This window comes from Lagopus leucura, unplaced genomic scaffold (genome assembly GCF_019238085.1).
Source record: "Lagopus leucura isolate 7727_CA_CO unplaced genomic scaffold, USGS_WTPT01 Super-Scaffold_100004, whole genome shotgun sequence".
Lineage (NCBI taxonomy): Eukaryota > Metazoa > Chordata > Aves > Galliformes > Phasianidae > Lagopus > Lagopus leucura.
In genome coordinates, this window is record NW_024962264.1 from 32,347,731 (window position 1) to 32,375,359 (window position 27,629).

At 42.2% G+C, this 27,629-nt stretch overlaps 1 protein-coding gene across 1 annotated transcript in view; it reads right to left on the reverse strand.

Moving 5' to 3' along the window:
• Positions 1 to 10,752, reverse strand: part of FAT4 (FAT atypical cadherin 4) — a 132,649-nt gene extending 121,897 nt beyond the window's left edge. Inside the window, exon 1 of the mRNA XM_042871041.1 lies at positions 5,470 to 10,752. Coding sequence (XP_042726975.1) covers positions 5,470 to 10,752 — 5,283 coding nt within the window. The remainder of the gene's footprint in view (positions 1 to 5,469) is intronic.
• Between the last annotated feature and the right edge of the window lie 16,877 nt (positions 10,753 to 27,629).

Genomic DNA, 27,629 nt, shown 5'->3' on the forward strand with positions numbered 1-27,629 from the left:
TGGTATTTTTCTTGGCAAAGTGAAGTAAGGCAATAAATTTACTGAAACAAATCATATGATGTACCATACTGATTTGGCATCACTTTTCCTGACTATGTGTTAGGAAAAGTCTTTGTTTTACTTCAGTTTTACTTGCAGTAAATTTTGTTTCTAATTAGAACCCTAGAGTATTAGGGCTTGTCCACACACAGGTTTTGCACAGACATAATTACATGGGTAACAAACTAAACTAAATTAAGAGAAATGCTACTCCCTAGTCTAGACACAGTTAAAACAAACTACAATACTATAACTATGTCATGCTCAGGAGTTGCTTTGTTAAAAATAAAACAGGCACTTCTTTATTTGGGAAAGGAGGGGAAGGGAATGACCCTTAGAGTAGTATTTTAACAACATTCAGCCACTGAAGACGACACAAAAAAAAAAAAAGACCATGAAAATGTCTGGAGCCTCTTTCCGTCACTCAAAAGGATACATGCATCCTCTGATGAGGTGTGGCATTTGCTGCCTCCAAGTTCAAGATACACTCAGGAAACAGGCAGAGACAATAACAAAGACTGAAGGAGCCAACAACAATGCAGTCTTACCACAGCAAAACTAGGGATGAGAACTGAAGAGACCAAGAGGGAATGAATGCTTCAGCAAGCAAGCTCGTTTTGGAGAACTTTAGAACAGCCACTGATTGCTTCACATAACATCAACACACAGAAAGAAACCTGCACTCCAGCAGGTTGGGGAATATCATTTTACATGGAAAAGCACTGGCTTGTTAACATCAATGGAACCTAAGAATCATTTAGAGATTTGTATGAAGAATTTAACACTTAGCAAAAACAAACACAAGAACATTTCACATTGGTTTTCAGCCATTATTTTTAGTGTTTGCATTATGGATACATGAAAAATAATATTTTCCATAATAAAGAATGTTGTTTTTAAAGTCTAGTGATTTTTAACATAAAAATTATGAAGTGACCTCACATGTAAAAATGCCTCAAAGCTGCAAAAATAACAAAGAAATAAGAAATTCTAGATATTAAGAAAATGTAGCATGGCAGAATCATTAGAGAAATTAGAGAAATTAAGAAAGGATAACTTTGAACTGAAAGCCACTAATTGGTTTGGAACTGTTTTCAACATAAGTCACATTCATCTCATACTAGCTCAAGGAGGGTGTATAGATCCCTTTTCAGATGAGTGCAAAAGGCAGCAATACCTATAATTACACATTTCTCAGAATCAGTACTAGTGCTAGGAGAAAAAAAAAAAAAGCTTTGGAACAGGGCCAAGAAGGTAGATTTTCATTGTTTACTCAAATGTTTCATAAGTAGTTTCCTTTGTCAAGCTACAATTAACATGCCATGTATCATTAAAAAATAAAATGATTTATAAATAGTATGAATACAAGGAGTACTCCATTGTTCCTATTTGCACTGGTAAATAAAAGACATGCCAGATAAAGGCTATGTAGAATATTTCACATCTGAACTCCTACACTTCACTCTTGGGACTAGCAAGGACCTACGCGGCACTGGAATGACAGAGATGGCTAAGCCAGAGGACTTAAGCTGGGCTGAGTCAAGAAGTTGCACATCAACTCATTACACCATGCAATTATGGTTTTATGGCTATGGCAGAAGTTCACACAGAGTCAATGTAAAATGTGTTATGATTTTCTTTCCACTGAGAGAGGGCTATTCACTCTGCCTGTCTCCACTAGTTTCCAGACCTTTACCATACCAGCAGCCTGCATCGTCTGAAACCCCCATATCTTGCAAACATTTCCTTCCAGACTGTGGATCTGCGGGATAAAAGCCTCCCCTGATGTGGAAGCCGATACTTCATAACAGGTTCTAATCATGACAAAAACACAAGAGGAAGCTACAAATGTACAAATGCAATAGAAAACTGAGTCTTGTGTCCCATGAAAACCATGTAAATGAGGACACTCATACCTCTTCTGAGAGTATGTTAGTATTCACAGATAAAAAGCATGGCTAGGAACACTAATCTGCCCTGTAGCCCTCTCCAAGTACTTCCATTTTCAATTTTATCACCATATGTATAAAGTTCACATGCTTTCCTCATTAATACCTATTTCTCTCTTCCTTTGAAGCTACTTTAGGTATATGAAACATTAACTGAACAAGTAGTTCGGCACACTGTTACTTTCCCATTTGTCACATACAATAGACACGCTAGCACCACTGGTCCCTAGAAAGCCCACTACTCCTCCCAGAGGAGCTGCTCACTTAAGGATTAAATCTTAGACTAGAGATTCTGCCTAATTCTATTTAATCCTTAGTAACATGGCACAAATGACAGAGAATTGCCTCTAGGTTCCTCACATTACTGCCACCCCAGACACACAGTACAACATACAATCTATCATACAGCATATAGTTGTTTATTCAATCTTGCCTTCTGAAACAAGTCTTGACCTTTGCAAGTAATACCAATCTGCACTAATCATTCTGTATGAACTATAGGATCATGATGGTAAAATCCTCCTCCCTGCCTAAAGAGGCTGAGATTGTATGGTGAAAAAAAAAAAAAAAAAAAAAAAAAAAAAAAAAAAAAGGGCCCCCTTAAGGAAACCTGTTTTTTTTTTCCCCCCCAACCAGTAAAAAAAAAAAAAAAAAAAAAAAAAAAGGAAAAAGAAAGACGAAAGACTGATCACATCAAACAATGTCAAACATCTTGGTTTGTAACTGCAGCTTGCAGAGAAATAGGTTGTCAAAATTATTTTTTTAAAAAAATCAGCTTTCAAATTAACAACTACCCATAATCTTGCTGTAAAATACAATGGAATGAGCACTTGTGTTTTCATTGCAAATCTCAAACTATTTAGCAATTGGAGCATAAGCATTATGTCAACCTGCACTTTTCCATATAGAAAGAATGAGCACAGAATCATACACAAATATGAAATCTAAGTGCTAAAAAATCCACAGACTCTAAGTCAGAGAACCATTTACTTTAACAAAGGCAGTAAGATCAAGTCCAGTCACCCCCTAACACTACAAGTCCTCCATTAAACTGTGTACCTAAGCACCGCATGAAATTTCTTAAATATTTCCAACGATGGGGATTCCATCTCCTGCCATGGCAATCCATTCCAGTACCTGACCACCCTCTCCATGAAGAAATTCTTCCCCATATCCCATCTACACTTCAGCATAAGTGAGCTTTAATTTGTGTTCTCAAAGACACTGTTCATATACTTCAGTACTGGCTGTTTCTTATTAAAGAAACCTAGTAGTAAACTTAGATTGTACCAAGTGTACACTTTTCAAACCAAAAAGTTATCATCCAAAAGCAACACAAAGAAAAGCTGCATTGCTTATTCAGCACCCACCAACAGTCAGCTTGTGCAAAGAATTTTACTGTAGTACTTCTTGTACAAGTATGGGATAGCAAAAGCCATTCCAAATAAATGAAGTCAGTTGAGAGAAATACTGCATATGGTTATATTTCTTAAGGTTGATAGCTGATTATAATTTATAATATATTTCTAATGAAGGACTGTAAGCTAATCATGTTAGGGAAAAGAAGCATTTAAGAAGCTATAAAGATGTAACTAATAACATAAAATCCAAGCTCCAAACCATTGCTCTCGATATTCTTTACAGAATAAAACATTTGTTTCTCATTTCAGGAGTGGTTTGTATTCAACAATGTAAAATTTGTTTAAAGTTTCAATAGTTGTTCTCTTCACTGCTCACCAAATATTCATATTAAATACTTTTACAACGTGAGAGCCTATTGCAACCATGGGGCCTCCTGTAAGCCTTTCTTCTGTCAAGAAACTTTTTAGTCACAGGACTGTGACCCAAATGCTCACTGACAAAGGCTTAACCCTTAAAGCAACTTAAGAAACGACATGACTTAATAATAATTCAACTTTTATCAGTTTTTGCTGTTAACTTTTATAAATTTTCAGCAGGGATACATAGAACCACATGATAGGAACCTTCTCATAAAAATAGCATGCATTATTTAAACCAGCATCCTTACTAAAACTGATCACACTCAGATACACCATTGCTCTTCAAAACGTAACCAATGGCTAACAGCATGCATGTTTAGATAAACTCTCTCAGACACACTAACAAATCTGAGCTCGGAATCTGCTAAAATATTCCCATTCTAACAGCACTGCTTTTTAGAGCATGAGTCACTGTCAGTATAGAAAAGGTAGGTTACATATCTATACAGACCATACTTTAACAAGAACAAAAGTGTTAATTAAGAAAAAAAAAGCTACAGATGCCAAGAAACAATTTGAAATAGCCCATCTGCTAAATTAAAACACAAAACCCATCAAGCTACCACAGTACCGTTAGTGGCTCATACAAAGTTGTAATTCTAAAGTGGAAATAGAGATGGGGGTAATGCCTAGGACACAGAAGGCTGTACAGTGCTGAGGTAACGGGCTTAGCTAGCAGGGAAAATGACTGAACCAGTGCACTTCCAGCATTCCCTGCTGGCTGACCTACTGAGTGGTGTCAGCCCCAAACTTCCAGTGACTGCACGTTCAATGACTCATAGCAAAGTGCAGAAGGCAGCTCCAGAAAATGGTGCAAGCTAACACAAACACAGAGCCTCCTTTCACAACAGGCCTTTCTGTCTTCACACAGAAGGCAGTAAGAACGGTATAAGCTTTCAGCTCTGTGGCTCTACTACCATACTCCAGGGCAATTAAAATATTTGTACTTCACAGCTGATGTCTCCGATCTATTTTGCACCCTTTGCTGCTCTAACTAGTCGCACAGAGAATGTTTAAGATCCTTCAGTCAACACCAAAGCAAATTGCTTTCTGATAAGGAAATCTGCCTGCTACACTGTTACATTTTTACAGCCCCTCACATCATAGAACAGAAACAAGACCATTTCATGCTCATCTGTGTGAGTAAAGAAGTAACGGTAGATTGGAGATCTATCCCAGAGACTTCACCAGGAACAGCACGCAGCAGAGGAGAACAAGCATGTCCAGACCGGAGACGTTAAATGAACTGTTCAGAGAGCAATCCCCTACTGGCCAATCCTCAAATACTGACATTATGACTGCAATGAAAGACCTACAGTTGTAAGTCACACAAAAACAGAAAGACTTAATTTATGATATGCTAAAATGAGAAGGTTTGCAAAATTCACAATATGCTTGTGATTAAAGCTTTTAGGACTTAAAGCATTTATTATTCAGAAGGTATTTGGCTAACATTGTTCCTTTAGTTCCAAATTTAAGTACTTTCCCTGAGCCTCTTTCAAGTTTCTAGAAGTAGCTTTGAGGAAAACAGTTTGAAGCATACTGGTTGGAAGGTTACCTTTACTTCATCAGCAGACTTGAAGTTAAGGTCTTCTGCTGACACAAGTATTCATATAATACTCAACACACAACGAATATATGAAACTGCTTGTATAGAAAGCAAACACATGAATAATTACTGAATAAAAGAAAAGCCTTACCTCTGCTCGCTGTGTGCGGGGCAAAATGGAAGATTTTTCAATGGCATAAACATCCACCAAGTAGAGACGCACTCCTTGCTCCCTGTCCAAAATGGCAGCAGTCTGGATGACACCAGAATGGCGTCCAATGGTGAAGAGGCGCCCCAGACTCTTATCTTCGCATCGGACAGACACAATGTAATATTCCACCTGGGCTTCAGAACCCCGTGGACTAGCTGCTTCAATAGATATCACATTTGTCCCAATAGGCTCACCCTCTTTTAAGATGGTTATATATTTTGGCTGTGTGAATATGGGCCCATCAACACCTTGTAGAATTATAGTCATTTCAGTGGTAGATTTCCTTCTTTCAGGGCCAAGATCTGTAGCAGAAACTATCAGATTGTATATTAGCTGAGAAGGCACCAAAGCTGATGCTACTCTTAGGTCTCCACTGTAGCGATCCACAATGAATGTTTTGGTATCTCCATTGATTATTTCATATTCCACCTCTCCATTGGCTCCCTCGTCAGGATCTGCTGCAATAATTGTTGTTAGGACCGAACCAATCATGACTGAAGGGTCAGCTGCAAGAGCATTTTGCGATATGAACACAGGAACATTGTCGTTTTGATCCATCACTAAAATAGTCACATTCTTCAAAGCAAACCGTCTGGACTCCACAGGAACAGCCTGATCAGTGGCTTTGACTGTTAATTCAAAGAGATTAGCAAACTCCCGATCTATTTCAGCATTGGTAAATATTGTCCCTCTGACTTCGTCTATACGGAAATGATTACCTCGTGGCGTCTGTTGAATGATTGCATATGTTAACTGCCCATTAATATCTGCATCTGAATCATTAGCAGTCACAGAAATGACAGAACTACCAACAGGAATGTTCTCAATAATAGATTTAAAAATGTCCCCTGCAGGAAAATTAGGAGGGTTGTCATTAAAATCCCTAACATATATTACCATTGACATTGTAGATGACCTTGGTGGCCTTCCTTGGTCTTTTGCTGTTATATTTAGCTTATACAAAGATTGCGTCTCAAAATCCAACTTTTTTGCAAGAAAAATACTACCAGTGTTGGGACTGATGCTAAAGGTCCCATGATTGTTTGTCCCTGTAATGCTATAATGGAGGTCAGCATTGTCACCTGAATCAGAGTCAGTGGCAGTGACTGAGGAAACAAGTTCACCAACTCTCATGTTTTCCAAGACATCCACTGACAAGATTGATTTAGGGAAAGAAGGACTGTTGTCATTCTCATCCAATACATCAATGCTCAGTGTGCAAGTTGAACTTAAGGGAACCGCTCCAGAGTCTACTGCTTGGATAACAAGTGAATACGATGCAGTAGCTTCATGATCTAGTTTGCCTACTAAGGTCACTTGGCCTGTGCTACTATCTATTGCAAACTGCTTTTCTTCGTTTCCCTTTATCACAGAATAGTGAATCAACCCATTAGTCCCTTCATCAACATCTGAAGCAGAAACTCTCAGAACCTGTGTCAAATTTGCTGCCAATTCTGATATGGTAGCTTGGTAGAGATCTTTCAAAAACTTGGGAGCATTATCATTGATGTCTTTCATGTAGATTTGTACAGTAGCTTGATCCTTTAGAGGCTTTGGCAACCCCTGATCTGTTGCTATAACTGTAAGACTAAATACTGCAGCTCCTCGCTGTCTCATAAGAGCTTCCCTGTCAAACTGATGAGTACTTCTTATCTCCCCAGTTATTGTGTTCAGCTCAAAATCTGGTTGCATATGCTCGAATGAATACCTGACTTCACCATTCGGCCCAAAGTCTTTGTCTACAGCATTTATTTTACCCACGTAGGAACCACCACTCTGTTCCTCTTCAAAATAAAATACATAGTTCGTACTGTTGAATAATGGCCTGTTATCATTTACATCCTCCAGAATTACTGTAATGTTTACAGTAGCATTGAGTGGTTCTACAGCTCTATCAGAGGCAACAACAAGTAAAACGTATCTTTCTTGAAGCTCACGATCCAGTTCACTCTTTATGTACAGCTGACCATCTGGGAAAATGCCAAAGGCATCCCCAGCATTTCCTTCAATTATACTGTAAGCTATTTCACCGTTCACTCCCGAATCTTTGTCAGAAGCCTGTACCTTAAAGAACCGTGAATTCACAGGCTCAGACTCCAAAATTGTAATTTCATAGGAAAGCTGGTCAAACACAGGAGGGTTATCATTTACATCGTGGACAGAGACAGTCAGGATGAAAGTAGAGGACAGCTGTGGCACACCCATATCGGAGGCCACGATTTCAACCTGGTAAGTCCCAGCATTTATGTCCAGCTGCCCTATTAAGCTTATAGCACCTGTTTGTTCATTGATTGAAAACAAGCCCTTTGGGTTTTGCTTAAGGCTGTAAAGGACCATGCCATTAACACCTTCATCAGGATCAAGAGCTTTGGCCTGGAATATGGTATGACCAGCTTTCCAGTTTTCAACCACATTTACACTTTCCACAGCATGAATAAAGTGTGGGGAATTGTCATTTAAATCTTTGACAGTTATATTGACCATAGTGTCTCCAGTCACTGCCCCACCACTAGCCACCACTTTCAGCTGGTAAAATGCTTGCTCTTCCCTATCAATAATACTGGCCGTGGTGATCTGCCCTGTCACTCTGTTGATAGCAAACATACCCCGTTGGTCACCTGTTGTAATAAGATAACTGATGTTGGTATTGAGATCCATGGTAGAAGCAAAAACAGTACCTACATGGTAACCTAGGGCAACATTTTCAAAAACAACGAAACCATACATGCCCTGGTTGAAAACAGGTGGATTGTCCTGAGTGTCCAAGACAGTGATGGTGACAATGGCTTGGTTCTGAGACTGAAGATGGCCACCATCAGTGGCTACAACCTGCAACTGGTAAGCAGTTCTCTCCTCCCTGTCAAGGGCTATTTTTGTGGTAATGATCCCTGTCTTGCCATGGACTTGGAACCTGGAGGTATCCCCAGCTGAGATGCTGTACTTGACGGTCCCATTGGGCCCCATATCAGGGTCAGTGGCAGACACTGTGGTTACATAAGTTCCAGCTGGCTCATTCTCTTGGATATGGGCAAAATACTGGACAGGATAGAAAACCGGGCTATTGTCATTCACATCCAAAATACTCACATTAACCCGGGCTACTGAAGAAAGGGGAGGAGAACCCAAATCTGTGGCCAGGACCTGCAGGGAAAAGTGAGCCTGCTCCTCTCTGTCCAGCTGTGAGACGGTGCTGAGCTTGCCTGACACGGGATCCAAGCGAAAGACCTGTCGAGGGGTCACTGAAGAGGGGCCAACTGCCACTAATGCCGGCTCAGCCTCCTGAAGGGAGAAACGAATGGTCCCATTGTCCCCCAGATCCCCATCCACAGCACTCAGGACCAGCAGCTCAGTTCCAGATGGGGAGTTTTCAGCCAAGGAAACCTGGTAGCCCTCAGGTTGGCTGAAGCGAGGCTTGTTGTCATTGACGTCCAGAATGGTCACCACCAACTGTGCGTAGGAAAATTTGGGCTGCACCCCCTGGTCACGTGCACTGATGTTGAGCACCACCTGGGACGTGGTCTCCCGGTCCAGCCCGCTGGTGACAGACACACCCCCAGCATGCCCAGCAGTGCCACCCCCAGGACCAGCTGTGGTGACCAGTCCGCTGTGCTCACTGATGTGGAACCAGCCCAGCTCATTGCCTGAAACAATGCTGTATTTGAGGTTGGCATTGAGGCCTGAATCACGGTCTGTCGCACTCAAGCCCCGCACATAGCTGCCCAAAGGCACCTCCTCACTGATGTTCACCCTGTACACTGACTGCTCAAAGACAGGCGGGTGGTCATTGATGTCATTCACAAAGATCACCAGGCTAGCCACTGAAGAGCGGCTCACAGGAGTTGCCACCACCCCATCAGGAGAAAGGGAAGAGGTGGGGAAGCCCGGAGGTGGTGGTGAGGCCCCATAGTTATCAGCCACCGCCACTGTAAGGTTATAGGCAGGGATACGCTCCCGGTCCAGCGCAGCCGCCACCTTGATCAGGCTGAGGTTGGGTACCTTACTGCTGTGCACCTCGAAGTGCTGCTGCTCGTTGCCTGCCAAGATTGACACAGAGATGTTCCCGTTGGCAGCGGGGGAGTCAGCATCGCTCACTGTCAGCAAGGCCACCACAGTGCCAGGTGCCGCATTCTCATCCACTGAGGCAAAGCGGGAGGTGGCTGGGAAGTAGCGGAACTTCACCCGGGGCTCGTTGTCATTGACATCCAGCAGGCGGATGAGAGCCTCTGCCCGACCGCTCAGTGCAGGCACCCCACGGTCTGTGGCTTGCACTGTCAGTGAGTACTGTTGGCACAGCTCATAGTCCAGATGCTCCCGGATGCGAATCACCCCACTCTCAGGATCCACCTCAAACGGGAGGCTGCTGGCCCCCTCCCCACCTCCACCATCGCCTCCCTCCAGACGGTAGCGGATGTCAGCGTTGGTGCCTTCATCAGCATCAGCTGCTGCCACCTGCAGAACACTGGCCCCAAGGGGAGCATCCTCAGGCACGCGTGCCTGATAAAGAGTCTGACTGAAAATGGGTGGGTTGTCATTGATGTCCTGCACAGTGACGTTGACCTGTAGGTACCCGCGCCGCCGGGGCTCACCCTTGTCCTCCACCTGCACCAAGAGCTGGTAGCTGGGGGTGGCCTCCCGATCCAGCCCACCCTGCGAGACCAGATGCAAAAAAGCACCTTCACCGCTAGGGTTGAGGGTGATGTTGAGGCGGAAACGTCCCTCCTCGTTGCCAGACACAATGCGATAGGAGCTGTGGTCCACACCATTGGTGCCACTGTCAGCATCGGTGGCCGTGTCCAGGATGAGCTGCCGCCCACTGCCCGTGTCCTCCTTGAAAGTCACCACGATGGAGGGGTCGGGAAAGACGGGCGCATTGTCATTGAGGTCGAGCACCAGGACGCGCACCTCACTGGGGTAGGTGGGCTGGCTGGAGAGCACCACCAGGTCCACCACGTCGCTGGCCAGACTCTCGCGGTCGATGGAGGCGCGGGTGTGCAGGGCGCCCGAGGTGGCGTTGATGGAGAAGAGGGCGTGGTGCTCACTTAGTCGGTAGGTGAAGCCGGGCCGGGTGGCGATGGTGCCCACCCAGGTGCCGGCCGGCTGCTCCTCCAGCACCTGGAAGACCTGCCGGGGCTCGGCGGCGGCGCCCAGCGGCAGCAGCGGCAGCAGCAGCGACAGCAGCAGGGGCGGCGGGGCCCGGCGGGCGGCGGCGGTGGGGCGGCCCATAGCGACCCCGTGGCCGCTTCCGCGGTAGGGCCCGGCGCCGCCGCCGCCGCCGCTTTCAGCGGAGCCCCCCGGCCGGGGGCCGCCTCCCGCAGCCGCCGCGCTCCGGCCCCTCCCTCCCGCTGTCCCGCCGAGGCGTCGCTAGCGCTGCCCCGCCGAGGAGGGACCCGATCGGCCGTCCGTCGCGCTCAAGGGCCGCGCCGCTCGTTCTGCGCCCGCCGCCGTTCGGGGGCCGGGGGGCGGCCAGGAACTCCGCACCGCATCGCCGTTCAACAGCAGCCGCCTCCGCGCCGTCGGGGGCCTCGTGCTCCGCCACGTCTCAGCGGCCGCCACCACCCCACCACCATGCCCGGCCCAGGAGACGCCGCCGAGAACCGCCGCTTCCTCCTCCTCCGCTGAGTTTGTAATCCACGGCCGCGGAGCCCACCGCCGCCTGGCCCCAACTTTGCGCGGCGCTCATTGATCCCGTCCCTCTTGACGCCCGGCCGGGCTCCCCCCCGGCCTCCCATTGGCCGCGCCGCCCTAGTGCCCGCCCCGATCCCCGCCCCGCACCGCCCCGAGCCCCGCCCCGCCCCACCGCCCGCCCGCCCTCCGCGCACCTGGGGCAGGTGCGGCTCCGACGGCTGTGCGTGCGGAGACGGCCGCTACGTTTCGCTGTTCGCGGCCGTCCGAGCCCGGCGGGAAGGGGGCGACCCCTGGGACGTTTGCAGTTCTGTTTTTATCCTTATCACCTAACTTCATATTATTATACCCTTTAACTTTTTTTTTTGGTTACTTTTCGTTTCTTATTAAATTCTGCTCATTTCCTTGTTTTCAGTAAAGATCCCGAGACGAACTTCAGCAGACTCCTATCCTTCCTCCTCGGCAAAACCCTCAGCCGCACATCCCAGTCGGGCGGAGAGGGACCGCGATGGGGCCCCGGGGCCGTCGTGCCGCAACCGCGGTCCCGGAGCGCCCCCTGGTGCCCGCCCCGCAGCTGGGCGGCGCCGCTCCCCGACGCCGAGCTCCGCCCGCAGGCGTGCGGCGGCCCCTGGCTGCAGCGCTGAGAAACGGGAGTGCCTAATTAATGAGTTTCACAGCACCGGGTTTACGCTGCTACACCCAGTAGCAAACAAGGCTTGACAACAGCAGATACTAGAGTAAAAGTGGCCGCCTGTTGCATTATAGTAACGCGAATGATGAATGCTTTGCAACTCGTGCACGACGGTACATCCACTGATATCCTGGCGAGCCAACATGGCCAGAGAAACTATGCTACATTCTCAAAGTATTTCAGTACATCCAAATTCCACTTTATAGGATTCAGAAAGTGCTTTTTGCAAATAAAATGCAGGAAATTGCACAAACTTCTAGAGCTGATTTTCAAAACAACCTCAGTCAGAAAATTTATCAAAATTTTCTTAAAACAGCTGTAGTATATTCTGAGCCGTACCTGCTGTTTTATACATAGTCAAAGTTACCAGACGTATTTACAACGATTTTAGTTTATTATTATCACTATTATTTTAGCAAAAAGTTATTTTAATGGCTTGGAAATCAAGCCATTGAAACTGGAGCAGCTATGCTAGATATAAAACAGTGCGATTCATGCAGTCGCTGGTACCGTCAGCGAAGCATGTTTTAAGTGAGTTAGTGGAACAGTATCATAGATTCTTTGGGATCAGCTGCTTCCTCTGTCACTACCCCGATTTTGCTTCCTTATACATGAACAATTTGTTCATATGCATTCGGACGCAACACGCACTCTGCTGGTAAAAAGGCAGAAAGGCAGCGAGGAAACCTTGCCAGATAGCCACAGGGTGACAGCCAGTACCTCCCTGCAGCCAGGCCTTACACAGGGGAAACAAAATCAGCTGCACCAAGATCCCCTATTCTGCCTGAAAGCAATTGTTATGAGGAACCTGCTAGCAATTCATAAATACAGAAATAAAGTGAAGAAAAGATCATTTTGCATTTTTTTTTTCATCGTCTGCAATTCTGTTGATAACACAGCCCAACACTTCCCCAGGCTTTCACCTTCAGATATAGAAAAGCAATCTCATCTCAGCAGTGCAAATATGTATCAGTGCCCTCATGGTAACAACATATCAGCACTGCCCATGCTTACAGTGTTCCCAGTGCTGTTTTGCCCAAAGCCCCTGACATGGCTGAAATATTGCACCAGAAGGCACAGACAGTGTGGAAGCATGTTAAGGGCCAATGAGCATCATAAGAACCACTGACATTTTGGGGGGACATGTTGTAAGTTTATAAGCATGTTTTGTTCCTGTGTCAACTAAATGAAAATTGGGTATATACCTATCATCACACAGAGTCCTAGGAGGTCTTAGGTCTAGAATAAGATACTGCAAGAGGAACTGAACTGTGTTCTGTAACCAGAACAAAAAGCAATCAGGAATTCAGCAGACCTGGCGGGTTGTTTTCTGTGTTCTCTACTCACTGTGCTGAAGGAGCACTGATGCATGTCCAGAGAAGGGCAACAAAGCTGTCAAGGTTATGGAGCACAAGCCATTTGGGAAGCAGGCAAGGGAGCTGGGATTGTTTAGTCTGGAGGAGAGGAGGCTCAGGAGAGACCTTATGGCTCACTGCAACTGCCTGACAGGAGGTTGTAGCAATGGGGGTCTGTCTCTCCTGGCAGGTAACACTGATAGGACAAGAGATGGAATGGCCTCAAGTTGTGCCAGGGGAAGTCCAGGCTGGATATTAGGAAAAACTTGTTAGAATTATGATGTGCTGAAATGGGCTGCTCAGGGAGGTGATGGGGTCACCACCCAAGGAGGTGTTCAAGAAATGTAGAAAGGTGGCACTGAGGGACGTGATGGGACAGGCTGACAGGATTGATCTTAGAGGTCTTTAATGATTCTGTGATTCAAGACCACAAAGCCTGTTCACCACACTCCTGAGAATGCAGGACTTGACATTTGGCATTTTACCTATACCTTGCAGGCAGATGCACATTTCTATCACCTGCAGGCTGTGGCTTCATTTATGGAAGGAGATGTCAGAGCCTTTTGTGGAAGTACACCCCTATCTGCCTGATGCCGCTCCTGCAGAGCTAGAGGCTGTCCACGGGTCTGCCTGGGTTTTCCTGGATGTAGCTTCTGGTCTCACCAGTTTCTCTGCCATAATATATACAGAAAATCTCTCCACATGGCTTCAGGAAGATTTTCCTGTACTCCTGCATGTAGTAATTGAATCCATTTTCTAAACATTAGCACCGCACTAGTGATTTTCATAGTCAGGAGATGAGGCAGATATCTTTTTCATTCTCAGTGTGACCCAAAGATATGCCAACAACTCCCCTGTCAATGTGACCAACACTTTCTGCTCTTATACAAGCAGCTTTACCCGATATTAAAATATGTGTTTCTCAGAGTTCAGCTTTTCAGTATGCAAAGATAACCAAGAACACAATTCTTGTGGGAATATTACTACTCCCTTTTCCATTTCCATATGGTAGAGGCTATATTTTGATTAAAAAGCATTAGAAATGGGTATGGTTAACTGACATAACTGATGTACCATTTTACTATACCACACTTTTTTCTGTGGGCTGACATTTTTTGTTCAGAATAAATTCTATTTCCTCACAGACAATTGGTGAAGATCCTGCAATAGTATGCGACCAAGAATAGATGGCAGGGCCACTAGAAACACCCTGGCAAGACAAGGATACTTCATTAACTCTAATTACTTAAAATTATTTTTAGAGCTATCATTTCCCTTCAATTAGTCTCTCTCAGCAAGTCTATTTTATCGGGATTCATGTGGGATTAGAATCATAGCATCATTCACGCTGAAAAAGACCACTAAGATCATCTAGTGGTCCACCAATCCACCCTCATTAGGCCCCTCAGTACCACATCTCCATGTTCCTTGAACACCTCCAGGGATGGTGATTCCACCACCTCCCTGGGCAGCCTATGCCACTGCGTCATCACCAGTCTTTCTGAAAAGAAGTCTTTCCCAATATCCAACATGAGGTAAATACTGTAATCTCAGTAAAATACTATAAAGAACTCTATTACCAAAAATGGATACTACAAAAATGACTACCAGAGTTTCTAAGCAATTTCTTGCTTGTTTCTTAGTTAAAGCTTGCTTTAATATACCTTTGAAAGCAGCCTGGCATTCATTGCTCAAATTCTGCTTCTTTGACCACTTCTTTAGAGAATTAATTTTGTCAATTTTGTGGGAGGAAAAGGTTTCAGGCAGCGAGGGGTAGATTTCCAGTTGTGACTAACTATAGTTCCATGTGCTATGTGAAGCTGTATCATTTTGCAGCCAAGATGAGAGATTATGGTTCTTGACTTGCACTGTAAATATTGTTTTTTGTTATAGATCTCTCTGTCTAGTATGTGAACCAAACAAATGTTTTCCTCATCAGTGTTAGAGTGTGACTTTTTCCAAGAGCTTTTACCTCAGGACCAGTCTTGCCATTACTCACATAAAACAACACGTAATAATTTTTTTTGTTGTTGTTGTTAAAACCTATGTTCCATGCCTTAATGCCAGACAAAACCAGCTTGTTTAATTGGCCAATAAAAACCCCTCAGAAGTGATATTTCTATGTTTTGGCAGAACTTCATGGAAGGTGCTATGACAACCATGTTGCTTGAGAACTGTGGACATCCACAAAGAAGCCTGAGGGGTCAGGTTTCAGACTGCTCTGTCACAGACATTTTTTGGAACCTCCTTCTCCCCAGTGCTATTTCAGGCCCTAAACCATCATGATGATCAGAAACTCTAGGTCTTATAACAACATAGCGAATTTCCCACTACAAAACTTGATAGCAAAGCTGAGTTCTATTAATTGTTGAGGTTTGTTTTCTTAAGATGTCCAATTGCCAAGGACGAACATTTCCCACCTTTTCTCTCCCAATTCTAGACTTTCATTATTTCCTAGAATGCTTTCCTAGCTTTTCAGCTAAAAAATGGATTTACTCATTGTACTTCTCTGACTTATCTGAGATAATTCTTTCTTTAAAAAGTGCAGCATCCTTCCATTAAGTGATTAAACCAAATCCTCTTTGGTACTTCTTCTGAGATTTTGCTCTTGCTTCCTTTGACTAACTGCATCCAAATTTGAAACATCATTTTGTATTTCAGTTAGGGGCAAACGTAGTGGAAAGCATCTTTGCTTTCTGCTGTTAAATAGTAACATGATATTTCTCTCAGGAAGATGCTCATCAATTACTGAGTCAGAACAACAACACTGATTTAAACTAATAACTGTTGAGTCCAACCTTTGCTTGATTATCATTTTGCAGAAGACCACAAGTCAAAGGTCTCTATATAAGCCAGAATTAGTGCAAGTCAACCTATAGACAAAAGCAAGTGAAGCAGGAGTGTGACTGCAAATAATCTACACTTTCTACAAGCGCCTCCTTTCACAGAGACTTTCAAATGTCATTCACCTGAATGTGATCTCTCCTAAGGTCCATGTTATCAGCTGAAACAAATTGTTAAAACTTATGGATGAGAGTATATGTAATTGCTACTATTCCTGGAGAAAAGAGGTTCCCTTGGCTCTCTGGAACTCAAGTTGGTATTTTTGGCGCCACACAGAGCCTTCTGCAAACACATCCATGGGGCTCAATGGAGGAAAATCTTTTTTGGAAACTGATGCACCACTGGAATGCCTGCAGGCATGTGCAAAGTTATTATTCTTCACTGTTCACACTCATTTTTTACTGTTTGCAAAAACAGCTCACAGAAGTCAATGTTTTCCTCCTTCCCTTATCCAGCCACTGCTGACTCATCTGCCTTGCACAAGGGAGAGCATTTGTGTCCAGCAAAGGCTGCAGAGTAGAGCTTGTAATGGCTCACTTACCACTGTAAGCAAAGCCTGACCACCACAAAAAAAAAAAAAAAAAAAAACAAAAAAAACAAAAAAAAACAAAAAAAAAAACACACCCACATAGGTAATTCATTTTGGAGCCATCATAGAATCCTTAGTTAGGAAGGATGATCTAATCCAACTCCCATGCAGTGAACAGACACATCCACAGCTAGATCAGGTTGCTCAAAACCCCATCCAGCCTGGCCTTGAGTATCTGCAGGGTCTTGTTTAGAGATACCTTATTTAGTCTTCCTTCAAGGCTTACTTGCTCTGATACAGATTTTATGCTGAAATAATCCGTGATGTGTTACTGAGGAACATATCACCCTTGGTAGGGACAGCAGGATGAGCTCTTCCAATTCAATTCTCGGGTGCCTTCTCAGACACACTAATGAGAGTTGAATTGATCTTTCAATATTTAACTCTTAATAGACAAGTTGTGTTTGGAGTAAAAACAAACAAACAAACAAACATTTTTTTTCAGACAAGTTTTATAGCCTAGGAATATGTTGGTTTGAATCCAGGCACTTTATCTTGCAACATCTATAAAGGCATGTTTTCTTTTTCTTTTAACAGCTAGAGTACTTAGCAAAGCTCTTCACTGTACATGGAGATCATTGCTTTTTTGGTTTTAAATCATATTTATTTGGTTTTGGTGTTAATAGCTCACACACTGGCTGCTGGCAAAACCCTATTGAAGCCAGTAGCTGGCATATTTTTAAAGGTTTTTAACGACACCTCTTATAGCTAAGGAAGACAATTCAGCACCATTCTCCTCAATGCCCCATCCTTATCAAGTGTATCTTCTAAGCAGGGAAATAAAAACAAACAAACAAACAAAAAAAAAACCCACAATGATAGAAAAACATTAAACAAATCCTCCTCTTTGTCACTTCCTAACGATACTTAAACAGATCTGGAGGGAAAAAAAAAAAAAAAAAAAAAAAGGAATTCTACAGATGATTACTAGTGCTTCTTTCCTATGTTTGCTTGGTTTTCCTTCCAGTAATTTCCTTTTCATTTTCACAAGATTTTAAAGGCCTAAATCACAACTGAAGGTTTGTATCAGTCTTTCTTTTTTCACTGTAAAACTTGAATTGAACAAGTCAGAAGTTAGGATCTGTATTGTTAGGGCTTAGAGTATTAATATCAGAAAGTGCAAGTTACAGAAATGCTTTCATAGTATTCCGTTTATAGTATGGCACTTACAGAAAGTGTCTATGTTTTCAGCAATTTTAGACTGAAAAGTGTACTAAAGATAGTTTAGATATTGAAACTGTAATTTCCTGGGTACCCACCAGATGGTACAGTTCACCTAGGATTTAGCATTATCTGCCCTTACTGTTGCCTAGGCCACAAGCAGATAGCATTGTTAACTAATTAACTAGTAATTAATTTTGCTTATGTCCCAGAATGTCAGCCTTTTTATTCCATAATTTGTGTGAACATTTGGAGATCTCCTCATGGCTTGTTTAGCCTTCTTTTCTGATTTAAAGAAAGGGAATGAGAGCATCTCATTATTCCTTCAATATCTGTATAGCATAGACTTTGGATAGGGTTTTCTTGTGTGATGTGTACAATATTGAAATGTAACCACTGAGTCAGACATGGAGAAAGTATTTGTCTTGAATCCAACACATTTCACCTGTAATCCATCAATAATCTATTTAATCTAATCAATTAGTGGAGAGCTGTTGGACCTTTACTCCATCTTCAAAAGAATGTATACCTTTAAAACAGAAACACAGGCTATCAGCCTAGTACAACAGTCCTGCACACCAGCAAATCTGAAAGTTAAATCTGTCCTTAGGAGCCCAATAGCTTTGTTAATAGTCCTCCTGATGCTAAGTGTTACTTTAATGGCTTTTGCCATGATGCCATTTGTTCAAGGAAAAGAAATAACGTACCTGTAACATTTCAAATTCAGTTCTTGAAGCAGAAAATTCATTCATATTAAAATGACTTGGAGTTCAAAAGAAGAAAGTTTTGATACATATTGGAATTACAACTGGCAGCTATTTTAGCATGGAAATAATTACAGGAAAAAGGAAAAGAGTTGGAAAAAAGCCTGGCAAGCAATAAAAAAAAGTAAAGATCAGTGACATGTATTTATATACTTTCAAGATACGTCTCCACAGCAATTGCAGCACCAACCTGCAAAGCTGACAGCATTATCCAAAAGTAGCTCCCACCTCCAAGCAATCCCCTGAACAGGCATTGCAGAGAAAGCACAAAAGTCATGGAACAATCTGACTCTGTGAACCCCTCCTACAGAGCTTTCCTTACAGCTGCTTATAAACCTGAATAAATGAACTCCCATTAAGCTATTTATAGAGTGACAGATAACATTAGTACAAGGCTCAGTCCTTTCTAATTAACTTCTCAGGCTCATCACTGGGATACTTGATTGTTATATGCCCAACCCGAATTGCTAATAGATAATAATAGGTAAAGAAACAGCAGGGGGTGAATTTATATAAGAAACAGAATCATCCTAACATTGAAAAAAAAAAAAAAAAAAAAAAAAAAAAAAAAAAGTATGTCCTCTGTAGGGAAAACAAACAAAAAAAATCCCCTCCTACTTTATTTTTAACACCTCCGAAAACTTGCGATGCATGTAGGCTCTGTGCAAAGTAGTGCGAGATGTGAACATTGTACAGGCTTTGTCCTATATCTCCACACAGCAAAAGGTTCTGTTTCACACTCAATAAAAAAGAGAGATCACAGAAGTAAATCAGGCTCAAAATGGAACAAGACTTTTATTTCTGGTATGATATAAGGATTTACTCTGAAGGATTTTTGAAAGCAAGACAAAAACCCTATGAGCCTTTAGGCTGAAGAGAAGGTGAAACAGATCATGGTGTATGATAATGAAATGTTTAATCTTTTACCTATTAAATCACCAAGGTAGAATTTTATTTTAAAAAAAAGCAAGTAACACTAGAATTCTGTATTATGAAAGGATCCTCAGGATATGGTACAGTAATATAGGTACTTGTAGTACTCTGAGGTAAATTATAAGTGCTAAATGGTAACTGCAAATGAAAGTGGGTACTTACAAAGAGGGTCAATGGATGAGGAATGGTTACTCTGTCGCTTAAGAAGCAGATGTAATGTTCACATGTGGGTGCACTATGCCAGGGTCTTTACTCCCCATGAGTACAGCAGCAATGCAGAGCTGGGGGGCAAGTGGGGGTCACACTGTCAACACAGTGGCTACACATCCCCTGGTGTCCCAGGTCCTCTCCTCCTGGAGGGCTGCCCATACATGTGAGATTGTCATTTGCAGGGAAATACAAAGGCTAATATCCAGCCATGGCAGAGCAGATGTCTAACCATATCAGTTGTATATTAGGAAATTATTTTTCTCAGGAGGAGTGATCAGGCATTGGAATGGGCTGCCCAGGGAGGTGGTGGAATCACTGTCCCTGGAGATGTTCAAAAACCATGGAGGTGTGCATTGAAGGAGGTAATTAGTGGGTAAAGCGAGAATGAGCTGGTGGCTGAACTGGATGACCTTAGAGGTGTCTTCCAACCTCAGCAATTCTATGATTCTATATGCAGTCTGCTCTCTGGAGCACAAGCAGAACTTGGTAATACCTAGATGATGTGTTAATTTGGAGTTGAGCAAAGTAAGAAGTTTGTCTTGAAACTTGTTCAAGGTATTCATATACACATCTGCATACATACATACGAGCACATACATACCAGCACACACAGTATAGTGTGAACTTGAGCAGAGAGGTAGCCTTGTCTTAATTACATGGTCCAGTCTTGCCTTAGCTTTAAGATCTCAATCAGAAAATTTACTTTTCATTAAGTCATATCTATTTAGGTGTAGAGACAATTAAGAAAAAGAAAGTTAGATGCTACTTTCTCCTCATTCATGAGTAGTCTCTGGGGCATATAAAGCCTGTGCAAGGCGCTTTAACAATATTTTTACTTGGTTGACTTTGACCTCATATGAGCTCTGTGCCAAACCATTTGGATGCACAATGTTATAAAATTGAGTACGAGACAAACACATTTCATGATGAACTTAGTGAACTACAGTAAGAGGCAAAGTTTACTGAATACAAAAGTCTTATATAAAATCTGCAGAGTATTTACTAGGGAAAAAATAACTAAGGCTTGTTGGTAACTTTAGAATTTATTTCAAAGTACTTTTATTCCCTACCAAATTCTATGAAGTTGCTAATATTTCCTATGGCTTGGAAATGTGTACCATTGCTATCTAAAACCAAGCAAATACCAACAAAATAAGAAAAAAGTATGATAGATCTACAAAGTTCAAAATTTAACCCTGTAATACAGAGGAATTGTCATACATAAACACACAAGTAAGTAATTTATACTCAAACTTCATTTACTTGTTCCACTTTTTCTCCTGCTCCATTTTTATCCTAAGATCTCTTCTTTGCTAGGGCCAAAAAGAAAGTTTCCCATCTGCGTTGTTTTGGAAGTTTGCAGGGGGTGAATGCATCCAACAAAGCTTTTAAGTCATCCATTTAGACTCACAAAAACACTTGGCCAAATTAGTAACAGGAATAGTGTAGAAAGAACTGACTTTGCTTCAGCCCAGTACATCTGTGATTCCGCTTGGGCGATAGGGACAGTGGAAGGCTGGGGTGCATCCTTCTCTCTCATCCTTAACTCTCAGGTTAACGCATCTTTTGCCACATGGTGAGTCATTTTATGGTAAGTCATTTAGAAGCGAGGCCTGCTAATCACAAAGCTCAAGAGCAGTATTTGTTGCAAGCAAGGCTTTCTCTCAAAACATTGGGTTTCTATCTAACCTTTATCATTAGAATATCATAAAGAAATAAAGAAATCTGTTTTATACAGTAAGTCTACCCTCTTACCAAACATTACTGTAGTACTGGAAGTGACATCAGCTAAAAATTAATGGTCTGTGTGGTTTTATCTGCCAGTTATATTATCCACTGAAGCAGTGAAATAAAGGCTACTCCAGCACAGCACTCAATGGTGTTGGTATTAAATCAGCTCATTTGTCATACTATTTTTTTTTGGGCCAGAAGATTAATTCTCAGATGATACTTAGTGCAAAAATTGGGTGGATGTGATCATTTGCCCCACATTTGTTTATCACTAATTTTTGCTGGGATACACCAATTCCACATCCAGTGACAAGCATCAGACTAACTCACTAGACTAAGAGCCACTAGCTGAGTTTTTGAATTACCTGAGGATTTTGCAACAGAATCCAGGGCACTGGCCCCAGCCCCCAGCCAGTGACCACAGGGGCTCAGACTCACAGCTCATCTCAGCTTTGATTGGGCACAACCAAGCAATACCTGGGCTGATACATATATGCATGTTGTTTCTCCATAGATTAAAGAGTGTTGGCTTTGTCAATCAACAGCAGAGAAACTGCAACATTTCGGTGGGGACTCAGTTCCCTTCTATGGGTCAATCCTGTGCCTTGGATGTCTCCCACTTCTTTCAGTGTGACCTGAGACTTGTGTAGGTGGAACAATAAAGTCTGGATGATCTTTGTCAAAGAGTGAGACAGAAGCAGAAACTCAGAAGAGGAAGAATGATCCCACTATGCAATATTTTTGCCCCCATTCATTATTTGAAGTGCTCTCATAGGGGTAGTTCATTTCTGCCTCAATCATAAAGGAATATTTTATTTACAGACTACTATTTATATCCTGAATTATCCCAGATGAAAAAACTGCCTTTAAGTTTTTGTTGTAATATAGGATCACCCTATATGGTGATATGTTGGTTTGTTGTTTTTTATTTATTTGTATGCTAGTTGTATTTGAGGCCAAGATACTTCTATTTCTTGAGGGCTCATTATCCATATGGAAGAGCTACTGTCCAGTACATTTGATCCATCCTCTGTTTTACTGTTGACTAATCAATTTTTTGGGGGAGTAACGAGAATGAAAATCCCTACTTATGATGCAACTGTTACCGCTACTCTTACTCTCATTTTTCCCCATCACTCCCCATTATGCTTCCAGAGTATGTCAGGATCTAGAACCAGACAGAGGAGACAAGTCTGCCTCCACTGCCTCCTCAGCACCAGCAAAAGCCAGTGGAAGCCAACACTGCAGTTAGTTATGACCAGTGCACAGACCATTTAATTCATACTAAATACACTCCAAAGCAAAAGGTCCCAACCAATGGAGTCCTCTCTCAAATCATGGACAGCGCATGCTTAACCATGTGTGGAACATCAGGTATTGAAGTTTTGGCTGTTTCTGCTTCAGCAGAGCTGTTCTTTCATTTCATTATCGTTTGTTAGAAGAGCACTTGTAATTACATGTTCTATAGATCTTATTATGAAGTTAATCTGGTGTGCAAACTTAAACTATTATTTGCTCTTAAAACACGTAAGTCATCCCATCCCATTAACTGAGCCACATTTTGAAACCAGTATTTAAATATATGGTAGTTATTTTAAAAGTACATACTTCTCCACCAACGTAAGTATTTTCACCACTGCAAGTTTAATGCCTCTCGAAACCAGCACTGTTTATACCTTGGTGCTGTAGCTCATCACACTAGACTCAAGAGTATAAACCAAATTCGAAGCATAACCACGCTGTTAGAAAGAAGCATCTCCCTCCCTGTTTGTAAGCTGTAATACAATAGAAAGTACAACAATGACAGCAGAGCAACAAGATACCAGGTCATAGCAAGCGAGAACTTGTTCAAATGCAAAGTCAATAAAAATTAAGGAAAGAAGCTGCTTACCTTCACATAGTCAAAGATCACCAGCAAGATACTCTCACCTCCCCTGCCAACCCTTAAAAGAGATATGGGAAGAAATAGATCCTGTCTCCACCCCTTCCAGTCACTTTGCATGCATGAACTCCTTTGGATTGGTCCTGCCTTCCCACCAGGTGCTCAATCACTATTTCAAGCCGTGATTTAGCATTTCCCCTACATTTCCCCTACATTTCCCCCACATTTCCCCCATGCAGGCTTCTTCTCTCTGTGGTGCTCCATCCTGCTCAGCTTGGGTTTGCTGGCAGAGGCCAGCTGTGCTCCAGAACACACATTGTCCTGCTGACACCACAGTGTGCATGGGAGACATACCCAAACTTTAATAATCCTATGTACTAACTTCTAATTTACTTTATGACTTCTCTGATAGACTTGTGAAATGTACTACTTTTGACAATTTTGAAACAGCATGATATTGTGTCACGAATACAAGGATTTAAAAGCAAAAAAACAAGGTGACATAAGAGACATCTTCTTTCGCTCTATATATGCCAGGGGCTAAGCTTCAACAGGTCAAGTATGTTCAGGTGTCCTCTCTGTGATAGGAAGCACATCCATCACCTGCTATCATCATGCAGAAGGGGAACATATTTACCATGGTGTAATTTTTCTTAGCACTGTCTCCATCTATCAGAGCAAAGCAAAACACTGCCAGAATCATCATGTGAGAAGCACCCCCCTGCTGCCTGTCCCCAAAGGTAGTGGATTCACACCTGCAACAAAGCTGAGGGTGTATGCAGTGAGGAATAATCACAGTGAATCTATCTGTTTTCATAGAATCGTTTGAATTGGAAGGGGTCCTTAAAGGCCATCTAGTCCCACTGCCCTGCAGTGAACAGGGACACTTACAGCTACATCAGATGCTCAGAACTCCATCCAGCCTAACCTTGAATGACTCAAGGGGTGGGGCATCCGCCATCTCTCTGGGCAACTGGTGCCACTGCCACACCACTCTTATTGTAAAAAACATCTTCCTTATGTCCAGTCTAAATCTCCCCTCTTTTAGTTTGAAACTATTTCCCCTTGTCCTATTACAACAGACCCTGCTTAAAAGTCTGTCCATTTCTTTCTTCTTTTCTTTTTTTCTGTCCTCTTCTTTTTTTCTTATCCCAGGAACTTGAGTTGCTGCTAGTGATTTCCCAGAACCTAACATTCATTGTTAAATGCATGAGCTTTTTCTCCTGCAGAATGGTAAATGCGCTGGGGAAAGTACAGAGGTTAGCACAAAGAACTGTTAATACACAGCCCTGGGTCAGAATAATTTCAGCAGAAACATTTTCCCTCAGAAAGTGCCATTGAAATGGTATCTGCAAATGTGTCTTTTTCATTCATCTTCGTTCTGCAGAGCTCTTCATTTCAGTTTCCTTGCTCACTTAGTTCATTTAAGTTTTAAGTCCTTGAGAGCAGGGACTGAACTCACAGCACCTTTAAGCTACCTATGACACACTGTCATCCTCCATTGTTTGGAGTCCCCTTTATAACTACATTCCCAGATATGAATGTAAGCTGCAGAAATATTCTAGCTAAATGATTGAAAAGATTTGGAGAAGAAAACCAGAATGCCATATAGTGAGCTTGTGGCGTCATATCATCATGAAGCAAGTTTTGAGAAATTACTTCCTGTGAAATCTGAAGAACCAAACTCAAGGATTTCTTCAGCTGCTTATTCTGTTACCTCAGATCTGGCCTCCTTCCAAGCAGGGTACACAACAAAGACATTAGAGCTGCATTTCAGACCCAAGTGCCAATATCAGTATTTTTCAGGAAATAAAACTTCATTGTTAACCAAATTTATTTAAAAACAAATCAGCAGGACCTCTTTGTAATTATGTATATGCCTAGATGCTTGCAAAATCTTTTATTTATCTGTAATCCTTCAGAGGATGCAGTAGAAAAGGGCGGGTTACTCTGAGTTTCCCCTGCTCGAGGTCTAAAAGGGTTTAATTGTCTGCACAGATGTTGGTCTCAGCAGGCTACAGTAGCTCTCTGTTATTTTCTAAAAAGGGGAAAAAAAAGTTAAGGATTTTGCAGAAACTAATACCCTTAGTATTTTCTTGGAGCATCTATGTAAATTCCTCCTAGCTGCCTGCTCAGATTTGAGCATGTGAAAAGCTGGAATATGTTTCCAGCTCATGCTGGATACAAAGCCACCTTTCTCCATGCTCGTGGAGCAGAGTTTATTTCAATCTTTTAAATGTAATTTTGCTTTTGTCTTTCCATTGAATTTAACATATCATGTGAGTGGAAGTCTCCTGCTGGTATGCTTGTGTAATAGCCTCAAAAGAGAAAGATAACTTCGTATTTCTTAATTGCTATTTCCCATAATTCCCCACTAATTTCATTCCGGCTCTCGTTAGTTCTACCCCAGTTTTCTGAACTTCAATTACCACAATCTCCTATTTTTCAAAATAATAATATCCCCAGAAAGTTATTAATTACATTTGAAAGCACTGCCATTAGCCAGGGTCCTAATTATGAAAAAGTATTCAGTGGCCCCATGACATTTGGGTAATCAAGGCTGTGCCATCGAAAGAGCAGCCCTATGATTAGGCCTTTTTGCCCAAGGCTGAATAATCTCCCCTGAACCTGTTGTGCCCCATAAAAATAACAGGATGTATTATAAAATGGAAACAACCAAAGAAGCTCTTTGTTTTAGAAGACTCAAGGTGTGCTGTAACTTACAACTTACACAACCTCTGCTGACTCAATTTCTCATCAATATCAATTAAGACTTAATTGTAAGCTTAGCTCCTTTTGCATACAGCTGCTCATCTAAGGGTCAGGCAATTAGATATTAGGATATCAAGGTACTGGATGTTAGGAAAAACCTCTTCTCAGAAGAATGCACTGCTAATGCACTGACAGAGGCTGCCCAGGGAGGTGATGCAGTCACCATCCCTGGAGGAGTTCAAGAGCAGTGGAGATGTGGCACTGAGAAACATGGTCAGTGGGCATGGTGGGAATGGGTTGGTAGTTGGACTGGATTATTTTAGAGGTCTTTTCCAACCTTAACGATTCTGTGGTTCTATGATTTCATTTCACTCCTTGAAATAATGTTTAGTTTTGTCCATCAATAAAAGACACGGTCCAAGATAGCTACAGACAGATAGTAAGATTTGTTATTTGCAGAATTTTGAATGATGAAAGTGCTTATTGCCTAGAGTGTTTTCCCTCAAAAATCTGTTTATAGATCAATTATTTAAAAAAATCAATAAAAAGGTCCTCCAGTTATGTGGATCAATATCTAACTAAACACTGGCAGAAGAAAATCTACATAAGGCACAATTAAAGCACAGTATGTGCACACCAGCTTTCTAACTAGCATTAAATGCAATATTCTGGAGGAATACAATATATTGAGTGATGATAAAATGTAGGGAAAAAAATGTAACTGATTACTTGAACAGTAGTTTGCAATCTTTAATTAGCATCCTCCTGGATTGTAATGGCTTACTGTAGACTAAATTCGCTCTTTTTTTTTCTAGGAAGTGCAGATTTAAGCTGCATGTATTGCTTTCTTGTAAAACAAATTTGAGACATAAATGGGATATGCTGCAAAACCAAGTGGTGCTTTAGCAGGCAGTGACTGCTGTGCATTAGTTTGAATGCTGCTAGTGAGCACATCTTGATTCTTGTATATTTTTACAAGCAGGTGTATTTCCTTAGAACTCTCTTAATGGCATATGATAATCCTGCTTTTAAAAAAAAAAGTCAGAGATCATGAAATACCCCATAGATGCTCTGCACTGTGCACATCAGACCTGCAGCTCAGCCCAATGCAAGCATGCTTCACTCCTCCTAGCACAGCTTCTGTGATGTGGGCCATTGCACATTCTTCTGCATGGCTCTCTCCTCTCCATGTCTGCTGATTGGACTTCAACATCTTCCCTCTATTTTCATCATGAGTTAATTCTGTTGAGCCAAATTTCTTCTTGATTTCTAATATTCTTGGGAATAAAACGCCACAGAAATTAAAAGCCCTGTTGTACTCAAAGCCAGCTACATGTTAACTGGTGTTTTAGAGCAGAGCTTTCTGATCATTCCTCTTAGAGCTTGAAATCCTATCTGAAAGCCTGTGCTGCCATATGCCCACTTTAGACAACAAATACTTTGCTCAGTATAGCCTGCAGCACACCTATCTATCTTTGCTCAGTGGATGCCTGCTAAAACTGATTTTTTTTTATCCTCCTAAGAATATTGTTTTATGATTCTTATTATAAAATATGAGATTCATATTTTGAGAGAAAGATCTTGCCGTTATTAATATTGATGATCT